The 21,130-nt window shown below is 42.0% G+C and overlaps 1 protein-coding gene across 1 annotated transcript in view; it reads left to right on the top strand.

Annotated features, from left to right (window-relative positions):
* The window catches only part of LOC112631997 (amyloid beta A4 precursor protein-binding family B member 1-interacting protein), a 127,776-nt gene that overhangs the window by 48,739 nt on the left and 57,907 nt on the right, over positions 1-21,130 (top strand). The window contains exons 3-6 of the mRNA XM_025397605.1: positions 6,096-6,167; positions 9,101-9,188; positions 14,300-14,592; positions 16,688-16,765. Of these exons, the coding sequence (XP_025253390.1) occupies positions 6,096-6,167; positions 9,101-9,188; positions 14,300-14,592; positions 16,688-16,765 (531 nt within the window). The remainder of the gene's footprint in view (positions 1-6,095; positions 6,168-9,100; positions 9,189-14,299; positions 14,593-16,687; positions 16,766-21,130) is intronic.

The following is a 21,130-nucleotide window of genomic DNA, read 5'->3' as shown; positions in this document are numbered from 1 at the left end:
TGGAGGCTGGGTGATCTGGTGAGGTATCAACTGTGACTTGATAGAGAGAATGAAGTCAGGGAGAAGCCTTCTACAGGAAAAGCCAACAGATTCCCTGACCTACTAGATGGAAAAATGGGAGGAGTAAGGGACTTTGCTGAGGGTTCTAAGTCAGACTGATATGTGACTAATGGCCTTTTACCAAGTGAGGGCGCATAGGAAGAGAATGCATGAGGGGGAGTAACGAGTTGGAGCTGCTTAGAGGCAAATGCCTGGGGGATATTGAGTTGGCTGTTTTTAGGCAAGCTACTCTGACCGATGCAATAAGGGCCGCCCTCATCCAGGTCCAAAATTCCAGATTCCATGGCCGGAATTGCTCATCTTCACGGCATCCCAAACTCATGCAAACTGAGTTAAATGTTTGAGATTAACTTTGCCGTCGATATAAACATATGTCCTGTAAAACACATGCATCACAGTACTCAGGGTAAATGTTTAAAAGACATATTTTTGAAATGTATCCAGGTGGAAAAGAGAAACAATTTAAGGATTAAAAAAAACAATTTAAGGATAAAAGCCTAGAAATATTAAGCATTAGGGAAAATTTCCTTGTTGTTTAAGGAACCTAAGGGAAAGTTTTAGCCTGAACGAGCGGCTTCAACCACTTCACCCCACGTCTATCCAATAATAACAACAATGATCACAAAATCTAGCTGATTTTGTAGTATTTCCATTTATTTTTCATCAACAACTTGTGGTTCTTCCCAAGACATAAAATGAACTCAGAAGTGACATACTCACAAAAAGATTCTAACTCCACCCAGTCACGATGTGAGCACGGCTTGTTTGCAATGCATTGCTTCACTGTGATAACTCCACCCCGGCTCTTTCTGGCTGCTAACCCAAATAACACTTTTAGCTGTCAGGGCTGGGTGTTTTTGTTTTCCTCTCTCTCTTTTAATCTTTATTTTGACCTTTGGAAAACACCACACGTACCTATAGGCACAGCTCTGTTTTCTTATGCTTGTGTGTGTTTACACTGTACACATGTGTATAACTCTTGTTTGTCCATTCCAAAAATAAAGTTTTCTTGCAGAGAGGTCAATTATGTCATATGACTGCATTTACAGATTAATAATTTTTGTTACAAACCGCCCTTAAGTCAAATGTCTTTTTATTTTCACCGTGCGTGCAACTGTGATCCATTCACTAGCAAGTTTACTTACGACTGTAGGTTTCAGCACAATTTTGATATTGACTCCACTTAATAACTCAATAACAGACTCTGAGGGAGAGGAATGAAAGGGCAGGGGAAAGGGCAGGGGGAAAGATTTTCAGCAGATGAATGCAGGGAGAGGTCACGAGAACGCGCTGTTGTTTTGAGTTATTTCCATCTTAGGTGGATGATTCACTGTGGCACGTCATTAACCTGTTATGTAGCAGTGGTGTGCACAGCCTGAGAAACAAGGCCTTTGGGTTCAATGGGTTTTTCTGACTCATTGATGTCACATTTCAAGACTTTATTTTAGTGCTTTTCCAAATTTAAGGGTTCAGGAGAATGAATCAATGGCAATATTCTTGTTACTCAAATTATCTTTGGTTCCTATAAGCTTATTGTAATGCTGGTTGGCAGTTTTGAGGTCAGCAAACAAATCTATATTTATTCTTATAAAATGGATTACTCTCATAAAAAAATCTGAAATGTGTTAACACCAATAATTACTCTTAACTTTTTCTGTTAATAGTAATTCATCTGAAGGATTCCTTTATTTTCTCACATTATTGTACTCAGGAAGAAATTCACGTGAGCAGTTCTGGAATTTTATTATTTATTCCAAGAATTTCCCCTTATTAAAATAATAACTTAAAAACCCATGACAAGATTTTTAATACCATATTAGTTGTTTTGGGAGACAGTTTGTGAAACCATGGAGATAATGTCTACTTAAATACTTTCTGCCATTTTGTAGGAATTTTTTTTTTTTTTTTTTTTGAAAGAGTCTCACTGTGTCACCCAGGCTGGACTTTGGTGGCACCATCATAGCTCACTGCAGCCTCGACCTCCTGGGCTCAAGCCATCATCCCGTCTCAGCCTCCTGAGTAGCTGGAACTACAGGCACGTGCCCCCACACCTGGCTAATTTTTTAGTTTTTTGTAGAGAAGTCTCTCTATGTTGCCCAGGCTGGTTTCAAACTCCTGGCCTCAAGCAATCCTCTCCCCTCGGCCTTCCAAAGTGCTGGGATAACAGGCATGAGTCACCATGCCCAGCCTTGTAGGACATTTAAAGAAAGGAGGATATGATTCAGATACTTTGTAAGCAACTGTGTGGGGATAAAACCCCATGGAAAAGAGTCCTCATGCTGACTTCCCTCCTGAAACAGGGGCGGCGCCCACCTGCAGCCATCTTCCTCTCTTCTAGCTGCCATAAACACTTTTTTAATCCCAACAATACACACAAAATAGGCCAAGTATCTTCTATCATCCTTCACTGATGCTGTGTTTGATTCCTCTCTGACTTTCCCTGCACACATAGACCTAGACCTTTGTTTCCTTTCTCACCTGTTGCTTCTATACCTGGGTGCTCACCTGTCAGCTCTGTGTGGTCTGACCTTCAGCATTCACTGAGTGGCTTCCTTGGATTCAAACACACACCTCCTTGTCCCACGTGTATGTACACCTGATTCTTTGGGATGCATTTGCTACTAGGAAATGTGCTAGTTCGATGGAATCTAGACCTCTCTTAACTAAAGACCTCTTCTTGTCCCCTCCCAGTGACTCCTGGCCAACACAGTTTTACAATTTCCTGTGCTCCTGCTCTTGCACCTCCTACACTGGATGCCAGATAGGGCACTAGAGAAAATTAATGCATCTCATAGCAATTCAAGCATCCGTCCTCCAAAATAAAACATGCAAAACTTAAACCTCGAAATGACCATGCAATACCCTCAGTGACCCGCAGCTCAGGGTAGCTTTTGTGTTTCTCACGAGGGAGAGACTAGAAGGAGGGCAAAAGAAAAGCCACTGCAGGGGGCAGAAAATTCAGATGGAAAATGTTTTCAGTCCTGTTTGGCGAGGGTGATAAGGTTATGTAGGAGAAGAAAATAATTTTTTTCTTCTTAAAATAGGGAGAGGGGGAAATATACGATGGAAAAATTAAGCAAGAAGATTTCATTATGTCAGATTTCCTAAGTGATAAACCCAAGATAATTGTTGAAGATAATTTGGGAAGATTAAGTGCTAGCTTTGCAGGGTGGATATTTGGAGGATATGCACTGATTCACCCAAAATGATTTTACAGCCTCATCTGTTCTGATTGCTCAGCGTCAATGCTATCCTGGGTGCTAAATGTTGCTAATAGCAACTCTGTTGCTCTTGCAACAGAGTTAGTGGCAGATAAATATTACTGTTATCATCATCATCATCATTTACATCACTTCACTTTTAAGAATTGTGATATCTTAAAAATCATTTGGTGGGGTGTGGTGGCTCACGCCTGTAATCGCAACACTTTGGGAGGCCTGGGTGGGTGGATCACTTGAGGTCAGGAGTTCAAGAATAGCCTGGCCAACATCATGAAACCCCATCTCTACTAAAAACACAAAAATTAGCCAGGCATGGTGGCGGGTGCCTGTAATACTAGCTACTCAGGAGGCTGAGGCGGGAGAATTTCTTGAACCCAGGAGGCAGAGGTTGCAGCGAGCTGAGATCAAGCCATTGCACTCCAGCCTGGGAGACAGAGTGAGACTCTGTCTCAAAAATAAAAGGAGGAGGAGGAGGAGGAGGAAGAGAAGGAGGAGAAGGAGACTGAGAAGGGGAAGGAGGTCATTTGAGTCATTTTTAAGAAAGCAAAGTTAGTGTGACAAAGTTTGTTTCATAGACATATTTAATAAAGGACTAAGACACCCTGATAACTAAAGCTATTAAAAATAAAAATATGCGACTGCTAAAGTATTAAAGTCACTTAAAGGGTGAACTACAAGTTTTCAAGATAGTTTATTCAAAGAAAGGTAGATTTGCCTCGACTTGGCCTATTTCAGCCAAGTAGTTTATTTTAAATACACACACGAAGGGATAATAGTATTATGGTTATGATTTAGAAAGTATCTTTATCGGCCAGGCGTGGTGGCTGACACCTGTAATCCCAGCATTTTGGGAGACTGAGGCAGGCGGATCACCTGAGGTCAGGAGTTTCAGAACACCCTGGCCAACATGACGAAACCCCGTCTCTACTAAAAATACAAAAATTAGCCAGGTGTGGTGGGACATGCCTGTAATTCCAGCTACTCAGGAGGCTGAGGCACGAGAATTGCTTTAACCTGGGAGGTGGAAGTTGCAGTGGCGTGAGATGGCACCACTGCACTCCAGGCTGGGCAACAAGAGCAAAACTCCATCTCAAAAAAAAAAAAAAAAGAAAAGAAAAAAGAAATAAAGTGTCTTTAGCTTTTAGTACTGCATGTTGAAATATTTGTGGAAAAATAATATTTGCTTTAAAATATCTGTTGTAGGAAGATATAAATGGAAAAAGATCAGTCCAGTTGAAAATTATTAAAGCTGGACAATGTGTACATGAAAATCATTATTCTCTCTGCTTTTGTATATATTTTTAATTTCCAAATTAAAAGAATGACATAAATATGCATGCATGTACATATTCAAGTAAATACTGTGATTTGGCTTAAATATTACATACTGATTCTCTAAACCCACCAGACTTCTAAGTATGAGCTATAATTGGCATTAATCTTACAGTGTTTTAGAGCATTTTGAAATGTCCTTAGAGGCTGAGCAAGGTGGCTCAATCCTGTAATCCCAGCACTTTGGGAGGTCGAGGCAAGTAGATCACCCTCAGGTGAGGTCAGGAGTTTGAGACCAGCCTGGCCAACATGATGAAACCCTGTCTCTACTAAAAATACAATAATTAACCAGGCGTGGTGGCAGGTGCCTGTCATCCCAGCTACTCAGGAGGCTGAGGAAGGAGAATTGCTTTAACCTGAGAGATGGAGGCTGGAGTGAGCTGAGATCGTGCCACCACACTCCAACCTGTGTGACAGAGCAAGACTCGGTCTAAAAAAAAAAAAAGAAAAGAAAAGAAAAAAGAAATGCCCTTAGAAATGGTCTGCAACAAATTCCTCATGTTACAGATGAAACAATTGATTACCGTTGCCAAACTACATACTGCTAGTTAGTGGCCAAAGGACTAGTAATGTCTCCTAACTTCCCAAATTAGCCTTGCCAAAAATGTCAGGAAACAGAGCAGCCAGTTGCGACTCACAGTGCATCCCACCCTATTTTGTCGCAAACTTTTCCGCTTCTTGGGCAATTGCTTCATTTGGTTTAGGCAAAGAAAGTTGAAAATGTAAAAACATGTTTTCTTTCTATCTCTTTTCACTTGACAGGGTGGCCATTTAAGTTCTAAGTGTTTGTCCACTAGTACTTCTAAATAAATGTACTAAAAACTATTATTTCAGAAATATCTTTTGAAAGCAGGAAATTGTTGGGTAAATATGCTTAATCACTCCTCACATCATTTTCATGTAAGTTTGTTTTTTTTTTTTTTTTTGAGACGGAGTCTCGCTCTGTCCCCCAGGCTAGAGTGTAGTGGCGCGATCTCGGCTCACTGCAACCTTTGCCTCCTGGGTTCAAGCAATTCTCCTGCCTCAGCCTCCTGAGTAGCTGGGACTATGGGCGCCCGCCACCACACCCAGGTAATTTTTGTATTTTTAGTACAGATGAGGTTTCACCATATTGGCCAGGCTGGTCTCGAACTCCTGACCTTGGGTGATCCGCCTGTCTCGGCCTCCCCTAGTGCTGAGATTACAGGCATGAGGCACCGTGCCCAGCCTGTTTCTTTGGCCCCAAGAAGACTAGTTTAGCCTGGAAAATTACAACTGTGGCTCTGAGACGTTCCCCAAGGTTTGGCACAATCTTAGATCAAGCGGATTGGATAGAAGCCAGGCATGAAATTTCAGGCTAACATGAGCCTTCCTCTCAGTATAGTCCTCTCCCAACTTAGCTGCCCACGGATGGGGCTCTTAGGGGAAAGAGAGGGATGCAAAGAGTATCCTAGGATCAGGCTTTTATGAGACTGCTAATATCTCAGTTTCTTCCTTTTTCAGATGGGTGAGTCAAGTGAAGACATAGACCAAATGTTCAGCACTTTGCTGGGAGAGATGGATCTTCTGACTCAGGTAAACTTCCCTTTTTAACTGGCAAATTAGAAAACAAAAATAGAGTTGCTGAATTTCATTATAACATGACAAGGGAGCTGTCTTTTTTAAAACCCTGAAGATTGGCAACATTATATAGTTCTGATATAATATAATTGTGACAATGACAGATTAAAAAAAAAAGTTTGTTCCTGACTATACACTTTTGAGATCAGTTAGTTTAATACATTGATACATCAAACTTGTAGTATCCAAATATTTACCAATAGAGAAATTTACCCCCAAGTTTACTACCCTACAACCACCAGCACTGAGCCATTTGCCTGTGGTTACCTTTATATAAACTCACTAAGAAAATATTATCTTTGTTTGATTTTGGGGTGTTTTTGAGACAGAGTCTCACTCTGTTGCTTAGGCTGGAGGGCAGTGGCACAATCATGGTTCACTGGAGCCTCAACCTCGTGGGCTCAAGTGATCCTCTGGCCTCAGCCTCCCAAGTAGCAGGGACTACAGGTGCATGCCACCACACCCAGCTAATTTTTTTTTCTTTTGTAGAGATGAGATCTCACTATGTTGCCCAGGCTGGATATCATCTTTAGTAAAGACTTTTTACCAACCCTTGAGGAAATGCTATATTTTAAATAACTAAGGGGGAGTTTTGGTGCCTCGTGATTAGACTGTAAGAACTTAGTACCCTCAAAGGAATGTGAAAACCACTCAGCCATAGACATAAAAAAGCCCCTGGCATCGAGATCAGATTGACTCAGAGGTCACTGAGCCCCACTGTCGGCACCACTACAGCCAGGCAGCTGCTAACCCAGGGGCCATTAAGCCAGGTTACAGTCAGGTGCTAACCCAGGGGCCACTAAGCCAGGTTACAGTCAGCTGCTAACCCAGCGACCACTAAGCCAGGTTACAGTCAAGTGGGCTTTAGAGCGTCTCAGAGTGTGCTCGTAAATGAGCCTTTGACTAAGAAGGTAACCAGCTCATCACTTTGCTGCATAAAATGTCAAAAGAAGAATAAGCCAGTATTCCTAAATAAGATAGGGGTCTTCTAAAGCTTTCTTAAAAAAAAAACCAAATGAATAGTCTGTGTTTTGAAAGACTATTTATTTTAGGAAAAATAAACCAATTCTAGACTGGGCGCAGTGGCTCACACCTGTATTCCCAGCACTTTGGGAGGTTGAGGTGGGCAGATCACAGGTCAGGAGTTCGAGACCAGGCTGACCAATATGGTGAAACCCCATCTCTACTAAAAACACAAAAATTAGCCGAGCCTGGTGGCGGGTGTTTGTAATCCCAGCTACTCAGGAGGCTGAGGCAGGAGAATCATTTGAACCCAGGAGCAGAGGTTACGGTGAGCCGAGATTGTGCCATTGCACTCCAGCCTGGGCGACAGAGTGAGACTCTGTCTCAATAAAAACAAAAATAAAAAATAAACCAATTCTAGTTAGCATCTACTTTATATTCCCAATAAGATTCAGAAAAGTTTAGATTCTATGAAAGAAGGGATAAGATACAAGACAGTTGGCTTAGAGGAAAGGGTGCTGGTTAAAAGGTGTTAGGATGACAACCACATTTCTTTCTTTCTTTCTTTCTTTCTTTCTTTCTTTCTTTCTTTCTTTCTTTCTTTCTCTTTCTTTCTTTCTCACTCTCATTCTTTCTCTCTCTTTCTTTCTTTCTCTTCCTTCCTTCCTTCCTTCCTTCCTTCCTTCCTTCCTTCCTTCCTTCTTCTTTCTTTCTTTCTTTCTTTTTTTTTTTTGAGACGGAGTTTCACTCTGTCAGCAGACTGGAGTGCAGTGGCACAATCTCGGCTCACCGCAACCTCCGTCTCCCAAGTTCAAGCGATTCTCCTCTCTCATCCACCCCGCCCCCGCCCCCCACATTATCTGGGATTACAGGTGCATGCCACCACACCCAGCTAATTTTTGTATTTTTAGTAGAGAAGGGGTTTCACCATGTTGGCCCGGATGGTCTCTATCTCCTGACATCGTGATCTGTCCACCTTGGCCTCCCAAAGTGCTGGGATTACAGTTGTGAGCCGATGGCAACCACATTTCTAAAGATGAGGACTGTGTTTTCTCCTCCCATGGCGGAGGAAAGTTTAAGGGAACGTGTGTGGTCTTTCTGTACCCGTTCTCTCATTCCTGCAGCCAGTGGGGGAAGTGTTCTGATGGGCCAGAGTCTGGGATTTTTGTAGGACCACATTTAAGTATTGTTACTGTAAGGCAAGAACAGGAAAGAGGCTGGGCATGATGGTTCACACCTGTAATCCCAGCACTTTGGGAGGCCAAGACAGGAGGCTCACTTGAGCCCAGGAGTTAAAGACCAGCCTGGGCAACATAGTAAGACTCATTTTTATTTAAAAAAAAAAAAAAAAAAGGAATAGGAAAAGGCCCCTTTTAGTCTCTTGGATCTGCCTTCACACAAAGCCCTTTTGGTTTTTGCTGTTTCTTTGTTGCGGCCAAGTGGATGCAGTCATAGGTTTGCTTGGCTAAACAGCCCTGCCAACAGGTAGGTTCTCAAGATTTTAGGCTAAAGAAGTATTTTACTACAACAGACTGCATCCTCAAACAGTTTGTCTCCTCCAAGTAATTGGATATTTATTTCTTTGATGTCATGACTTAAGTCATTACAGAATTATTTGTATACATGTATATGTATAGTGTGTGTGTTCACCATTACAAGACATTATTTGTTCTTTTTAAAAATTAACTACCTCATTCTCATTGACATGTTCCATTTCAAGATCCTCCTTCTAGAATAATTTTTAAGCTCTAATTTTCTATAGGGGAAAAATTACATAAAACATTTTCAAGTTACAATATGGTTTTCATAGAACATGCTAAGGGAGAAAATGTGTAAATAATACATGGTTTTTGACTTGCTGAGTAAAGTGTGCTACAGAAATGTTTGTATCATGAATAACTTTGACGTGGGTCTTTTTTTCACAGAGTTTAGGAGTTGACACTCTCCCTCCTCCTGACCCTAACCCACCCAGAGCTGAATTTAACTACAGTGTGGGGTTTAAAGATTTAAATGGTAAGCATAACCATTTCTTTTCTTAAGCAATTCAAAATCATGATGATGATTCAAATCAGTATGAAACTATAATTTGAAAACTAAATTAAAGGAACCTAAAAATCATGATAAATATCATTGTTAAAATCATGGATTTCAGACTGGGTTTTACTGTGTCTTGATTGAATTGAGAGAATCAAGAAGATATTTTTGCCAATAACGAAAGGCAACACCATTCTGCATTTGTGAAAAGTCTCAAAATGATCTTGCACTTTAAAGTAAGGGGAGTTTCTTCTTATTACTAAGCCCATAGAGTAACAAGGAGTAGTATATGAAAATATTAATAAGGAAATGACCCTTCAGTGATAGAAATCAACTATTTCATAATGATTAATAAATATGAATGGATACTTCATATTTTATTTAAAATATTTTTAAATTTATATGTAATACATACTTATATGTAATTTAGTCTACTTGACATTTTTTCATTTTTCCTGAACTTGTCACTTTATTTTATTACCAAAAATCTCTCAGCCATGCATGGTGGCTCACGCCTGTGATCCCAACACTTTAGGAGGCCAAGGCGGGAGGACTGCTTGAGCTCAAGAGTTTGAAACCAGCCTGGACAGCATGGCAACACCCCATCTCTACGAAAAATAAAAAAAAAATAGCCAAGTGTGGTGGCATGTGCCTGTGGTCTCAGCTGCTTGGGAGGCTGAGGCAGGAAGATCAAGGCGGCAGTGAGCTGTGCTTCTGCCACTGCACTCCACCCTGGGCAACAGAATGAGGTTCTACCTCAAGAAAATAAAAAACAAAACAAAACAAAAACTCTCAGTTTATTTAAGTGGAGACATCTTTAGGCCACACGCTATTCATATTATAATAAGTCTTGAGGCTGGGTACAGTGGCTTAAGCCTGTGATCCCAACACTTTGGGAGGCCAAGGCAGGCAGATCACGAGGTCAGGAGATCGAGACCATCCTGGCTAACACGGTGAAATCCCGTCTCCACAAAAAATACAAAAAATTAGCCGAGTGTGGTGGCAGGCGCCTGTAGTCCCAGCTGCTCGGGAGGCTGAGGCAAGAGAATGGCGTGAACCCAGGAGGTGGAGCTTGCAGTGAGCCAAGATCACACCACTGCACTCCAGCCTGGGTGACAGAGTGAGACTCCATCTCAAAAAAAATAATAATAATAAGCCTTGAAGTAATCACTTTCAAGTTATTGAAAACTCCCTGCAACTCTGGAAGAAGATTTCCCAAACACTTGCAGTGCCTACCAAAAATGTGAAAAGCAAGATAGGAGAGAAGTTCAATTATAGAAATCCAGAATTCCAAGTTTTATTTCTGTGCTTCTCTGGATTTTTTTTTTTTTTTTTTTTCAGGCAGAGTCTCTCTCTGTCACCCAGGCTGGAGTGCAGTGACGGGATCTCCACTCACTGCAACCTCTGCCCTCTGGGTTCAAGTGATTCTCTTGCCTCAGCCTCCCAAGTAGCTGGGACTACAGGCAAGAGCCACCACGCCCAGCTAGTTTTAGTAGAGACGGGGTTTTGCCTTCTTGGCTAGGCTGGTCTCGAGCTCCAAATCTCGGGTGATCCACCTGTTTCAGCCTCCTAAAGTGCTGGAATTACAGGCGTGAGGCATGGAGTCCAACCAGGATTTCTCTGTTTCTATCATTTCCAGTAATTTTGTAACAAACCATTAGGTTCCAGTGACTGTTTCTTGATAAATTATAATATACCTCTTTTGATTTTCTCTTTTTCCTACACTCTTTTTATTTGCCACACAAATTTATTATTCCTGCCAGTCATTTCCACCAAGATGGTAACATTCATGAAGTTTTTTACAAAAGCAGGCCAGGCATGGTGGCTCACGCCTATAATCCCAGCACTTTGGGAGGCCAATGCTGGTGGATCACTTGAGGTCAGGAGTTCAAGACCAGCCTGGCCAACCTAATGAAACCCCATCTCTACTAAAAGTACAAAAATTAGCCAGGCATGGTGGCAGGCACCTGTAATCTCAGCTACTTGGGAGGCTGAGGGACCAAAATCACTGGAACCCAGAAGGTGGAGGTTGCAGTGAGCCAAGATTGCACTACTGCGCTCTAGTCTGGACGACAGAGCAAGACTCTGTCTAAAAGAAAAAGCAAAAAAAAAAAAAAAACAATACATTTTTGTAAAATTATGATTGCAATAGATAACATACACTTGCACATATGAACAATGCAAATTTAGCCTTTTAGCCTCACTACATCATAACAGCCGCATGCTTTATAATCAATTCAATTAAAATTAAAATTTAATAAATATTTCAGTTTAATTGTAGTCATCTCAACTGACGCTTTCTAAGCACTAACTCAGTGCCTGGTATCACAACACTGACAATGATAGGAGCAATGATACCCAGACACCCAGCAAGATATAAACACAGTGATGTTACATCACAGTAATAAGACACTCTTCTCATTAAGGAAACAAGATGTACACATGTGGTCTAATTTGGATACGGGACAAGACAATTAAAAACTACTGCTATGTATGGAAAATTAAATTTGTATGGAATTAGATTAAGTATAGATTTGTTTTGTCTTCACTTTAAAACACTGCTAAAATGAGTTCAAAATATTTTGCCCAGGCTGGGTGCGAGCCTGTAATCATGCTTGTAATTCCATCACTTTGGGAGGCCAAGACAGGAGGATCACTTAATCCCAGGAGTTTGAGACAAGTCTGGGCAACATAGTGAGACCACTGTCTCTAAAAAAATTTAAAAATTAGCCAGGCATGCTCGTATGTGCCTGTAGTCCCAGCTACTTGGGAGGCTGAGGTGGGAGGATTGCTTGAACCCATGAGGTCGAGGCTACAGTGAGCTATGATCCTACCACTGCACTGCAGCCTGGGCAACAGAACAAAAGCCTGTTTAAAAAAAAAAAAATTGCCCAAAGTCATTCAGAGAGTCAGTGACTAATTTCAGAATAAAATCTATTTCTATCCCATTCCCCAATTCCATATTACTCAATTCTATATTCATAAATTTAGCTAATCTTTATTAAAACATTTCATCTCTATTGATAAATTTAGAAATCTTTAATATATTAAAAATCTATTAATAACTAATATAATAATTCAATTTATTAAATTTGCTTTGGAAATTACTAATATAAATATTATTATGGAGGTTTTGTCCCCAAAATTTTTATAATAGAGTAAAGGTTTATATGTCAACAGTCACAATGTGATTGATTACATTAGAAAATTATAAATATGCTTCTTTAGTTCTATATATATTTTCTCTGAAAACATTTTAAATTAATTTAACTTGATTTTATAAAGAAATTATATATAAGCTGGGCCTGATAGCTCTTGCCTGTAATCTTAGCACTTCAGGAGGCTGAGGCAAGGGGATCACTTGAGGCCAGGAGTTCGAGACCAGCCTGGTCAACATGGCAAAACCCTGTCTCTACTAAAAATACAAAAATTATCGAGGCAAGGTGGTGCACACCTGTAATCCCAGCTGCTCGGGAGGCTGAGGCAGGAGAATTGCTTGAACCCAAGAGGCAGAGGTTGCAATGAGCTGAGATCATGCCACTGCACTCCAGCCTGGATGACAAAGCGAGACTCTGTCTCAAAAAAAAAAAAAAAAGAAGAAGTTGTATATAAAAGTGATTTACAGTAAAATAAACTCTTTTAACACATTGAGGAAACCCAAACTTTAGTCCCAGTACTGTAAACTAGCACTACTAGCATTACTGTAATATGCTGCGTGGCGTTTATGATGATGATGTCTGACAATGTATCCTTTCACAAAGTTTATTTGTTACTGAATAGGCTTCATTCCGGCTGCTCCCATTTCCTCAGTCTGGTTCATCATACCTATAGCAGCTAGAATTCTCCTCATGGATCACTTCCTTCCTGCCCATCCTTTGTTCATTATATTCACCATATCATATATGCCTGATCATCAAAGTACTCCACCAGGACTACTCACTGACACCACCCCCACTACACCACATGATCTAATCAATGTTCAGGATCACACAGATTACCATAGTAATCCCACACATGGAAGAAATCCTAAGGTGATCTCTCCTCCCTCCCTCTCACTCTGAAAATTTTTGTCTTTCCCGTCTTTTAAAAGTTAACTCCCAGCTTACTATCTTCATTAAGTTTCTACCATTTAATCCCATAATTTTTTAATTCCTTGCCACCTATGGTGCTTTAATTTCTGCTATTTATCATTAATTGCTCTTGGCTGGGCACAGTGGCTCTTGCCTGTAATCCCAGCACTTTGGGAGGCTGAGGTGGGAAGATCGCTTTAGCCCAGGAGTTTGAGACCAGTCTGGGCAACATGGCGAAACCCTGTCTCTACACAAAATACAAAAATTAGCTGGACCTGGTGACATGCACCTGTAGTCCCAGCTGCTTGGGAGGCTGAGTTGGGAAGATCGCTTCAGCCTGGGAGGCAGAGATTGCAGTGAACCGAGATCACACTATGGCACTCCGGCCTGCGCAATAGAGTGAGACTCTGTCCCAAATAAATAAATAAATAAAAAATTTTAAAAAATTGCTCTTTCTCCGAATGTGAAGTTTTCTACAGTTAGGTGGTGAGCCTATAGAAGCTCCATCTTCACCCCAAAGTAACAGGCACATTAAACCCCAGTTGGTTGAAATCCAGTTTCTTCTAAATAGCAGCAGTACTCTATTTGCCCTCCAAATGCTTAGGGAAAACTCCCCTTCCATCCATTTCCAATGCTCTCCCCTCCCCTACTTTTCTAAAACTCTGAGATCTTACACTATAATATGCAAGGATTTCCTACTTAAGCATCTATTCGTGGGCTTGGATTTGACTTTATAGCTGGTGTGTCAGGTGCCCCAGTGTAGAGAACACATTTCCTCCATTTATTTTCTTGCTATTAGAAACTCTCTCGGATTAACCATGCAACAAATGCAGCAACAGTCCTTTAGGAATTCCTATACTTGTGCTATTGAATTAAAATATTCTCAATCTTCTCATTATATCATAACCAATCAAAATAAGGATTCCTTTCTACTCAAATATTATGCTTAAAAGTTATCTTCTTTCTGTTTTTCCAGATGCAAGTAGTTGTTTATACCATTAATGTGATTTTCCCTACTAGAGTCCTTAAATGCACTGGAAGACCAAGACTTAGAGGCTCTCATGGCAGATCTGGTAGCAGATATCAGTGAAGCTGAGCAGAGGACAATCCAGGCACAGAAAGAGTCCTCGCAGAATCAACATCATTCAGCATCTCTACAGGCATCAAATTTTAGTGGTGCAGCCCCTCTTGGTCATGGAACAAATGTTGCTGCCACTGGTATCAGCCAATATGAGGATGACTTACCACCTCCACCAGCTGATCCTGTGTTAGACCTTCCACTGCCGCCACCACCTCCTGAACCTCTCTCTCAGGTAAGTGCGTGGGACCAGAGACGGCAGGGCCATCAGCCTCTGCTACCTATCACTGATGTTCTCTGAAGTGATCATTACATTCCAAAGTTTGTGCATCCAAAGATCTGACATACTAAAAAACCAAGATACAGAGCATGCTCGTTGCAAAGCTAGAACACTGCGTAAACAAGCCACATGGGTGTATATCAAGAATGTATTAGGGTCATATTCAGGATTTACTATAGTTTGCTTAAAAAATATTTGTATGCAAACACTCTTTGATAAAACTCAGTCTTTTGGGGACATGTTTTATTAATATCATATTGAAATGTGGAACTGATTGTATATTTCCGTGTCCCTGCTCCTAGCTCAGTACATAGAGATTGGACGGCATTCATTATACATTTTCTGAGTAGAGTGAAATTGAATTTTGTTGAACTTGGCAGCCCTGTTCAGTAGGACAGGCACATCCAAGTATCACTTGTAATGTCATAGTTGGGGAGGGTGTTACAAAGCAGGCAGGTGATGGGTGCTTGATATTGATAAATTTCTGAATATTGAAAAACAGACAACTGGAAAGTTTAAATTATCATTATTTGGGATATTAACTCATAGTATGTCTCTCATAAAAGTAAAAAGAGCACTTTTAAGGATTTTCTTTATAGAGTAAGCCAAATAATTTAGAGGAGAGTCCAGTTCAGTTTCCGCTTCCACAGTTGTCACACTGTGTCATGTTTGGTCCTCACAAATAAGAGCCTAGGGACCCTGAAGGTCATACAATGCCTTTTGAATGAACAAATATTGAACATAAATCAAATATTAAATTATACTCTATCACACACAGTGCTCTACTGTGTACTTATTATAGAAAATTTATGTGAAAATGGAGATCAATATAGAACAGAGACTCTTAATGTAGGGTCCATGAAGATTTCGAGGGGGCCATGCAACCCCTGAAAGTAAACAAAGTACAAAGTTGAATGCACTTGTGAAGATTTATGGGCTTTCTTAAAGGGGCTTGTGGCTCAAAAAACAATTTGAGAACCACTGCTATGAAAAGATATATGCCTATATTCAAGTAATTAGAATGTAACCAGAACAGCTCCTTTCCTTATCATTATAAATAGAAGAGAGACTTAACTTGCCAAACTCAAAGAACTTTGGGCTCATAAAATACTTCACTCACTTTTCTGCCTGTTCATATGAGCTTGTCAGTGCTCATATGTTTCTTGGTGAATTGTAAGTTTAAATTTCATTCTCTTGGGCCTGGTGCAGTGGCTCACGCCTGTAATCCCAGTACTCTGGGAGGCCAAGGCAGATGGATCACAAGGTCATGAGATCAAGACCATCCTGGCTAACACAGGGAAACTCCATCTCTATAAAAATACAAAAAATTAGGCGGGCGTGGTGGGACCTGTAGTCCCAGCTACTTGGGAGGCTGAAGCAGGAGAATGGTGTGAACCTGGGAGGCAGAGCTTGCAGTGAGCCGAGATCGCACCACTGCACTCCAGCCTGGGCGACAGAGCAAGACTCCATCTCAAAAAAAAAAAAATATATATATATATATATATATATTCAGTGTCTCTTAACCTTTGGGGACATTAAGAACCCCTTTAAGAATCTAATTAAAAAAAATAGAAATCCCCAAAAAGACATCCTGATCCAAAAGTGTGTATATAATTTCTGAGAGTGTTCAAATCCCTGGAGATGTGTCAATCTACAGATTCCTTAGGTCGGATCCCAGTTTGTGGGCCAAGCAGATTTTTGTGATCTAAATATACGAACCACTGTTAAAGTCATCATTTCATCTTTTAAGTTACCATTCCCAAGCTATAAAGAGTGGCTGCCTTCTATATCTTTGAGCTGAAGAATTTTGTTATAGCCATTTAAATTCTGAAAATTGAATGTTTCGGGTGATGGATACCCCATTTATCCAGATGTGATTATTACACATTGTATGTCTTTAAAAAGTAATTAATACATTCTGAAAATCAAGCATGTGAAATTTGGTAACTTTTGCTAACATAAAGTAGCTAAGACACTAGCAATGACAGAAGTGATTACTCACTGGTATTATTTAATGGACTGTAATGAAGAATATCTTGCCCTTTTTCAGGAAGAGGAAGAAGCCCAAGCCAAGGCTGATAAAATTAAGCTGGCGCTGGAAAAACTGAAGGAGGCCAAGGTTAAGAAGGTGAATAATGAATCCCATTTGCGTGGGGGCAGTTAAATTAAGGACCTGTGGTTATGCTTAATGATAAAAACAAAATGAAGCCAGGCACGGTGGCTCACACCTGTAATCCCAGCACTTTGGGAGGCCGAGGTGGGTGGATCACGAGGTCAGAAGATCGAGACCGTCCTGGCTAACACGGTGAAACCCCCTCTCTACAAAAATAAAAAAAATTAGCTGGGTGTGGTGGCAGGTGCCTGTAGTCCCAGCTACTTGAGAAGTTGAGGCAGGAGAATCACTTGAACCCAGGAGGCGGAGGTTGCAGTGAGCTGAGATCGAGCCACTGTACTCCAGCCTGGGAGACTCCGTCTCAAAAAAAAAGAAAGAAAGAAAGAAAGAAAGAAAGAAAGGAAAAAAAAAAAGAAAAAAAAATGTTGAGTGATACTTTCCAAATAGTTGTAATTTTCAAAAACTTTTAAGGACAAAGGTAGAGAACAATTGTTCTTTCTATATCATCAGTTAGCTCACTTGTGATTGATAAATAAGGGATTTGTGTTACTATAAACGTAGAGGTTTCCTTGGCTTGTACATGATTTTTTTTTTTGCTGGCTTATACATGAATTTTCCTGGGAGCTGGAATGGTGGGAGTAGAATTATACCTTCAACAAGAAAGGAAAGGACCTTTGGCTTGGCTGCTGTCCAGGCAGGGGCCCTTTCAGCTCTATCTTAAGAAATTTTAAAACAAGTTTGCACATCCAGGGCTCCTTTCCTTTGAGCCGGCCTCTCCGGGATTTTGCAAAGTTCTGGGTTGATAGCAGGTGGCGCCACCTTTGGGGACTGCCTTAACTGGGTCAGAGCTCAGCTTCTGTTGGCCTGGCCTCCGCTTTTCCACAATTGCTCTTGTGCCCTTTTCCTATGCCCTGGCGCAGCCGTCAGCCCTGCTGCTGCCCTAGATGTCCAAGTTATCTCCCAGGGTACCAAATGCTGTTTTTGCTGGTGCTCTGGTTTCAACATAGGTTTTGAGTAATCTGCCCTTAACCCTACTTTCCTAATAAGCCTGTAACTTGATCATGCATGTTTTTTTTACAGAGTATAGGTCTTTGAAGAAGACATGTATTGTATTATAGCAAGAGATACAGCTGCATTTAACCTCACTAGAAGAATATACCTAATGATAATAAAGTGTTAATAATAGTTAGGCTGGGCGCGGTGGCTCACACCTATAATCTTAACACTTTGGGAGGCTGAGGTGGGTGGATCACCCGAGGTCAGGAGTTCAAGACCAGCCTGGCCAACACAGTGAAACCCCGTCTCTACTAAAAGTACAAAAATAAGCTGGATACAGTGGTGTGCACCTGTAATCCCAGCTACTCAGGAGGCTGAAGCAGGATAATCATTTGAGCCCAGAAGGCGGGGGTTGTCGTGAGCCAAGATTGCACCACTGCACTCCAGCCTGGACCGCAGAGCGAGACTCCATCTCAAAAAAACAAAAAATTTAAAAAAATAGTTAATTTGGTAAAGTAAGGGAAAGATGAAACAGTCTTCATCGTGTTTTGTTTCAAGACAGGGTCTTGCTCTATCACCCAAGCTGATCATGGCTCACTGCAGCCTTAAACTCCTGGGGTCAAGCAATCCTCCTCCCTCAGCCTCCTGAGTAGCTGGAACCACAGGCATGTACCACCATGCCCGGCTATTTTTATTTTTTGTAGAGTTGAGGCCTCCCTATGTTGCCTAGGCTGGTCTTGGACTCCTAGGCTCAAGCGAGCCACCCATCTCAGCCTCACAAAGTGCTGGGATTACAGGTGTGAGCCACGATGCCTGGCTCTTCATCTGATTTCAACTGCTGAAGCAAATAACATCTCTTAAGACTCATTCAAAATTTTCTGTTGAGAGTTGCATGAATTGTCCTTTTCACATAGGGCTTTATGCTTTCTATTCCCATGGCACCTATCACAGTTCTCTGAATGAAGGCGTTCAATACCTGCCGATGGATGGATATTCAGGAAGTAGTCCTTGGCTGCCCCTGGAGCCAGACTTTCAAGGTTCATCTTGGGGAGTCTTCCCAGATTAGTCTGGTTCCACTCATTCCAAACGTGCCCAAATTTCCTTACCATTTTCTCCGCATTTTCCACAAGTGATTAATTCCACAGTCAGTCTTTGGAACTCCACATCCTCATGTGCCTTGTCCTTTTCTCAAATCTTGGTTAAATTCAACTTTCCTCCTGCTCAGTCCTGGGCGCTCAGTGAGCTACCCTGGTTCAATCACTCTCTCACCTACAAAGTCATTTTTTTTAAGAGACAAGAGTCTCACTCTGTTGCCCAGGTTGGTCTCAAACTCCTGGCATCAAGTGATCCTCCCACCTGGGCCTCCCAAAGTGCTGGGATTACAAGCATGAGCCACCACACCTGGCCTCAGCTAATGATTTTGTTGCCCGTGTCGCAGGGAAAATAGACTCAGTCAAAACAAAAGTTGCGCAAGCTCCCGCCAAGACATCTACCTATCTACCTGCGTGCATCTCTACCCACATATCCCATATTCTTTCCGTAATGATGGATGAATCATTATGTTTCTGCCGAGGGCCAGCTTCTTCTCTTGGGCTTCTGTCTCTCTTCTTGTCCTCCTCTGCTCAAAAGTCTCTGATGTCTGCCCACCTCACACATGAAGCCAGAATGAATCCTCCCGGTGGCCTCCAGTCCCTGCATGACATGGCGACCAGTCACCTCCCTGGCCTCATCTCCCAGCATTCACTCCTTCATTCCCCTCATTCCAGCTGCTGGTCTCCTGACTGCCCCTCAAGCACTCCAGGCCTGCCCTTGCCTTGGGACCTTGCCGCCCACATCCCCAGTACTCCCAATCCTTCCCCCACTTTAGTGTTCCCCTCAGTGCTTAACACTGCCCTATTTGTGTGTGTGTGTGTGTGTGTGGGTGTGGGGGTGTGTGTGTGTGTCAAGGTCTTGCTCTGTCACCCAGGCTGGAGTGCAGTGGTGCTATCACAGCTCACTGAAGCCTCAAATTCCTGGGCTCAAGTGATCTTACCACCCAGCCTCCCAGGTAGCTTGGACTACAGGTATGCACCACCATGGCCCGCTATTTTTAAAAATTATTTGTAGAGAAAGGGTCTGGCCATGTTGCCCAGGCTGGTCTCAAACTCTTGGCCTCAAGCAATCCTCCCACTTCAGCCTGTCAAAGTGCTGGGATTACAGGCATGTAATAGTGGTTAAAATAGTTAATTTGGTAAATTAAGGAAAAGATGAAACGGGCATGTAATCCAGCACTTTGGGAGGCTGAGGTGGGAGGATTGCTTGGCCTGGCCTACTTTACTTATTTGTCCTATGTATTGCCCGTATCCCCTCCCCACCACCCCATAGGATCTTCCCCAGGGATCTTTGTCTCTTTTCCCCACCAATGCATCCCCATCTCTTAGAATAGATGCCAGGATCACACAGAGGTGAATAAGTCAAGTGTGGTTCCTGCTTGTGGAGAGTTAGAGTCTAGTTAGACTCTAGCTCTGAAGAAAATAAACCAGGGAGAAGTGACAGAGAGTACACAGGCAACCCTTCCGGATGGATTTGGTGCCAAGGAGGCCTCTCTGAGCAGGCAGCCCTGGAGGGAAGGCCTCTGGCCAGAAGCAGTTGGATGCACATGGGTGTGGTGCTAGGGGGCATTCCGGGCAGAGGCAACGGAGAGTGAAAGATGGTCCAGCAAGAATGAGCTCCGGGAGGTGGGGAAAAAAGGAAACAACTGAGGACAGAGAGGCAGCCGGGAGACACAGGGTCTCATAGGTCCACGGAGAAGTTTGAGTTGTATTGTAAGTGCAATGGGAAACCATTTGAGGGTTTTAAACAGGGGAGTGTAAGATGAATATATGGCTTTTAAAGGTCATAAAGGGCCAGGCACAGAGGATCACACCTCTACTCTCAACACTTTGGGAGGCCGAGGCAGGAGGATTGCTTGAGGCCAGAAGTTAAGACTAGCCTGGGCAACATAGCAAGAGCCCATCTCTACAAAAATAAAAATTGTTTTTCATTAACTGGGCATGGTGGTTCACACATGTAATCCCAGCTACAGGAGGCTGAGGTGGGAGGATCCCTTGAGCCCAGGAGTTCAAGGTTGCAGTGAGCTATGATCACACCACTGCACGTCAGCCTGGGTGGCAGAGCAAGATCCTGTCTCTAAAATAAATAAGCATGGGTCATACTGGCTGCTTTGTGGAAAATGGATTGTAGGGGCAAGGTATGAGAGCAGGATTCTAGCACAAAATCTCACACATGGATAAACGTGTTGATCACACGTGGATGGCAGCTGAGGATGAGCTGTGCTGAGTCATTGACTTTACCTCTCAAGATAAAAAGACAAAAGAAAAATGTAACAGTAAACTTCATAATTAG

The sequence above is a fragment of the Theropithecus gelada genome, chromosome 9 (assembly GCF_003255815.1).
Source record: "Theropithecus gelada isolate Dixy chromosome 9, Tgel_1.0, whole genome shotgun sequence".
In the NCBI taxonomy this organism is placed as follows: Eukaryota; Metazoa; Chordata; class Mammalia; order Primates; family Cercopithecidae; genus Theropithecus; species Theropithecus gelada.
Note: the sequence above shows the minus strand (reverse complement) of the source record. Positions and strands in the feature narration are given on the sequence as shown.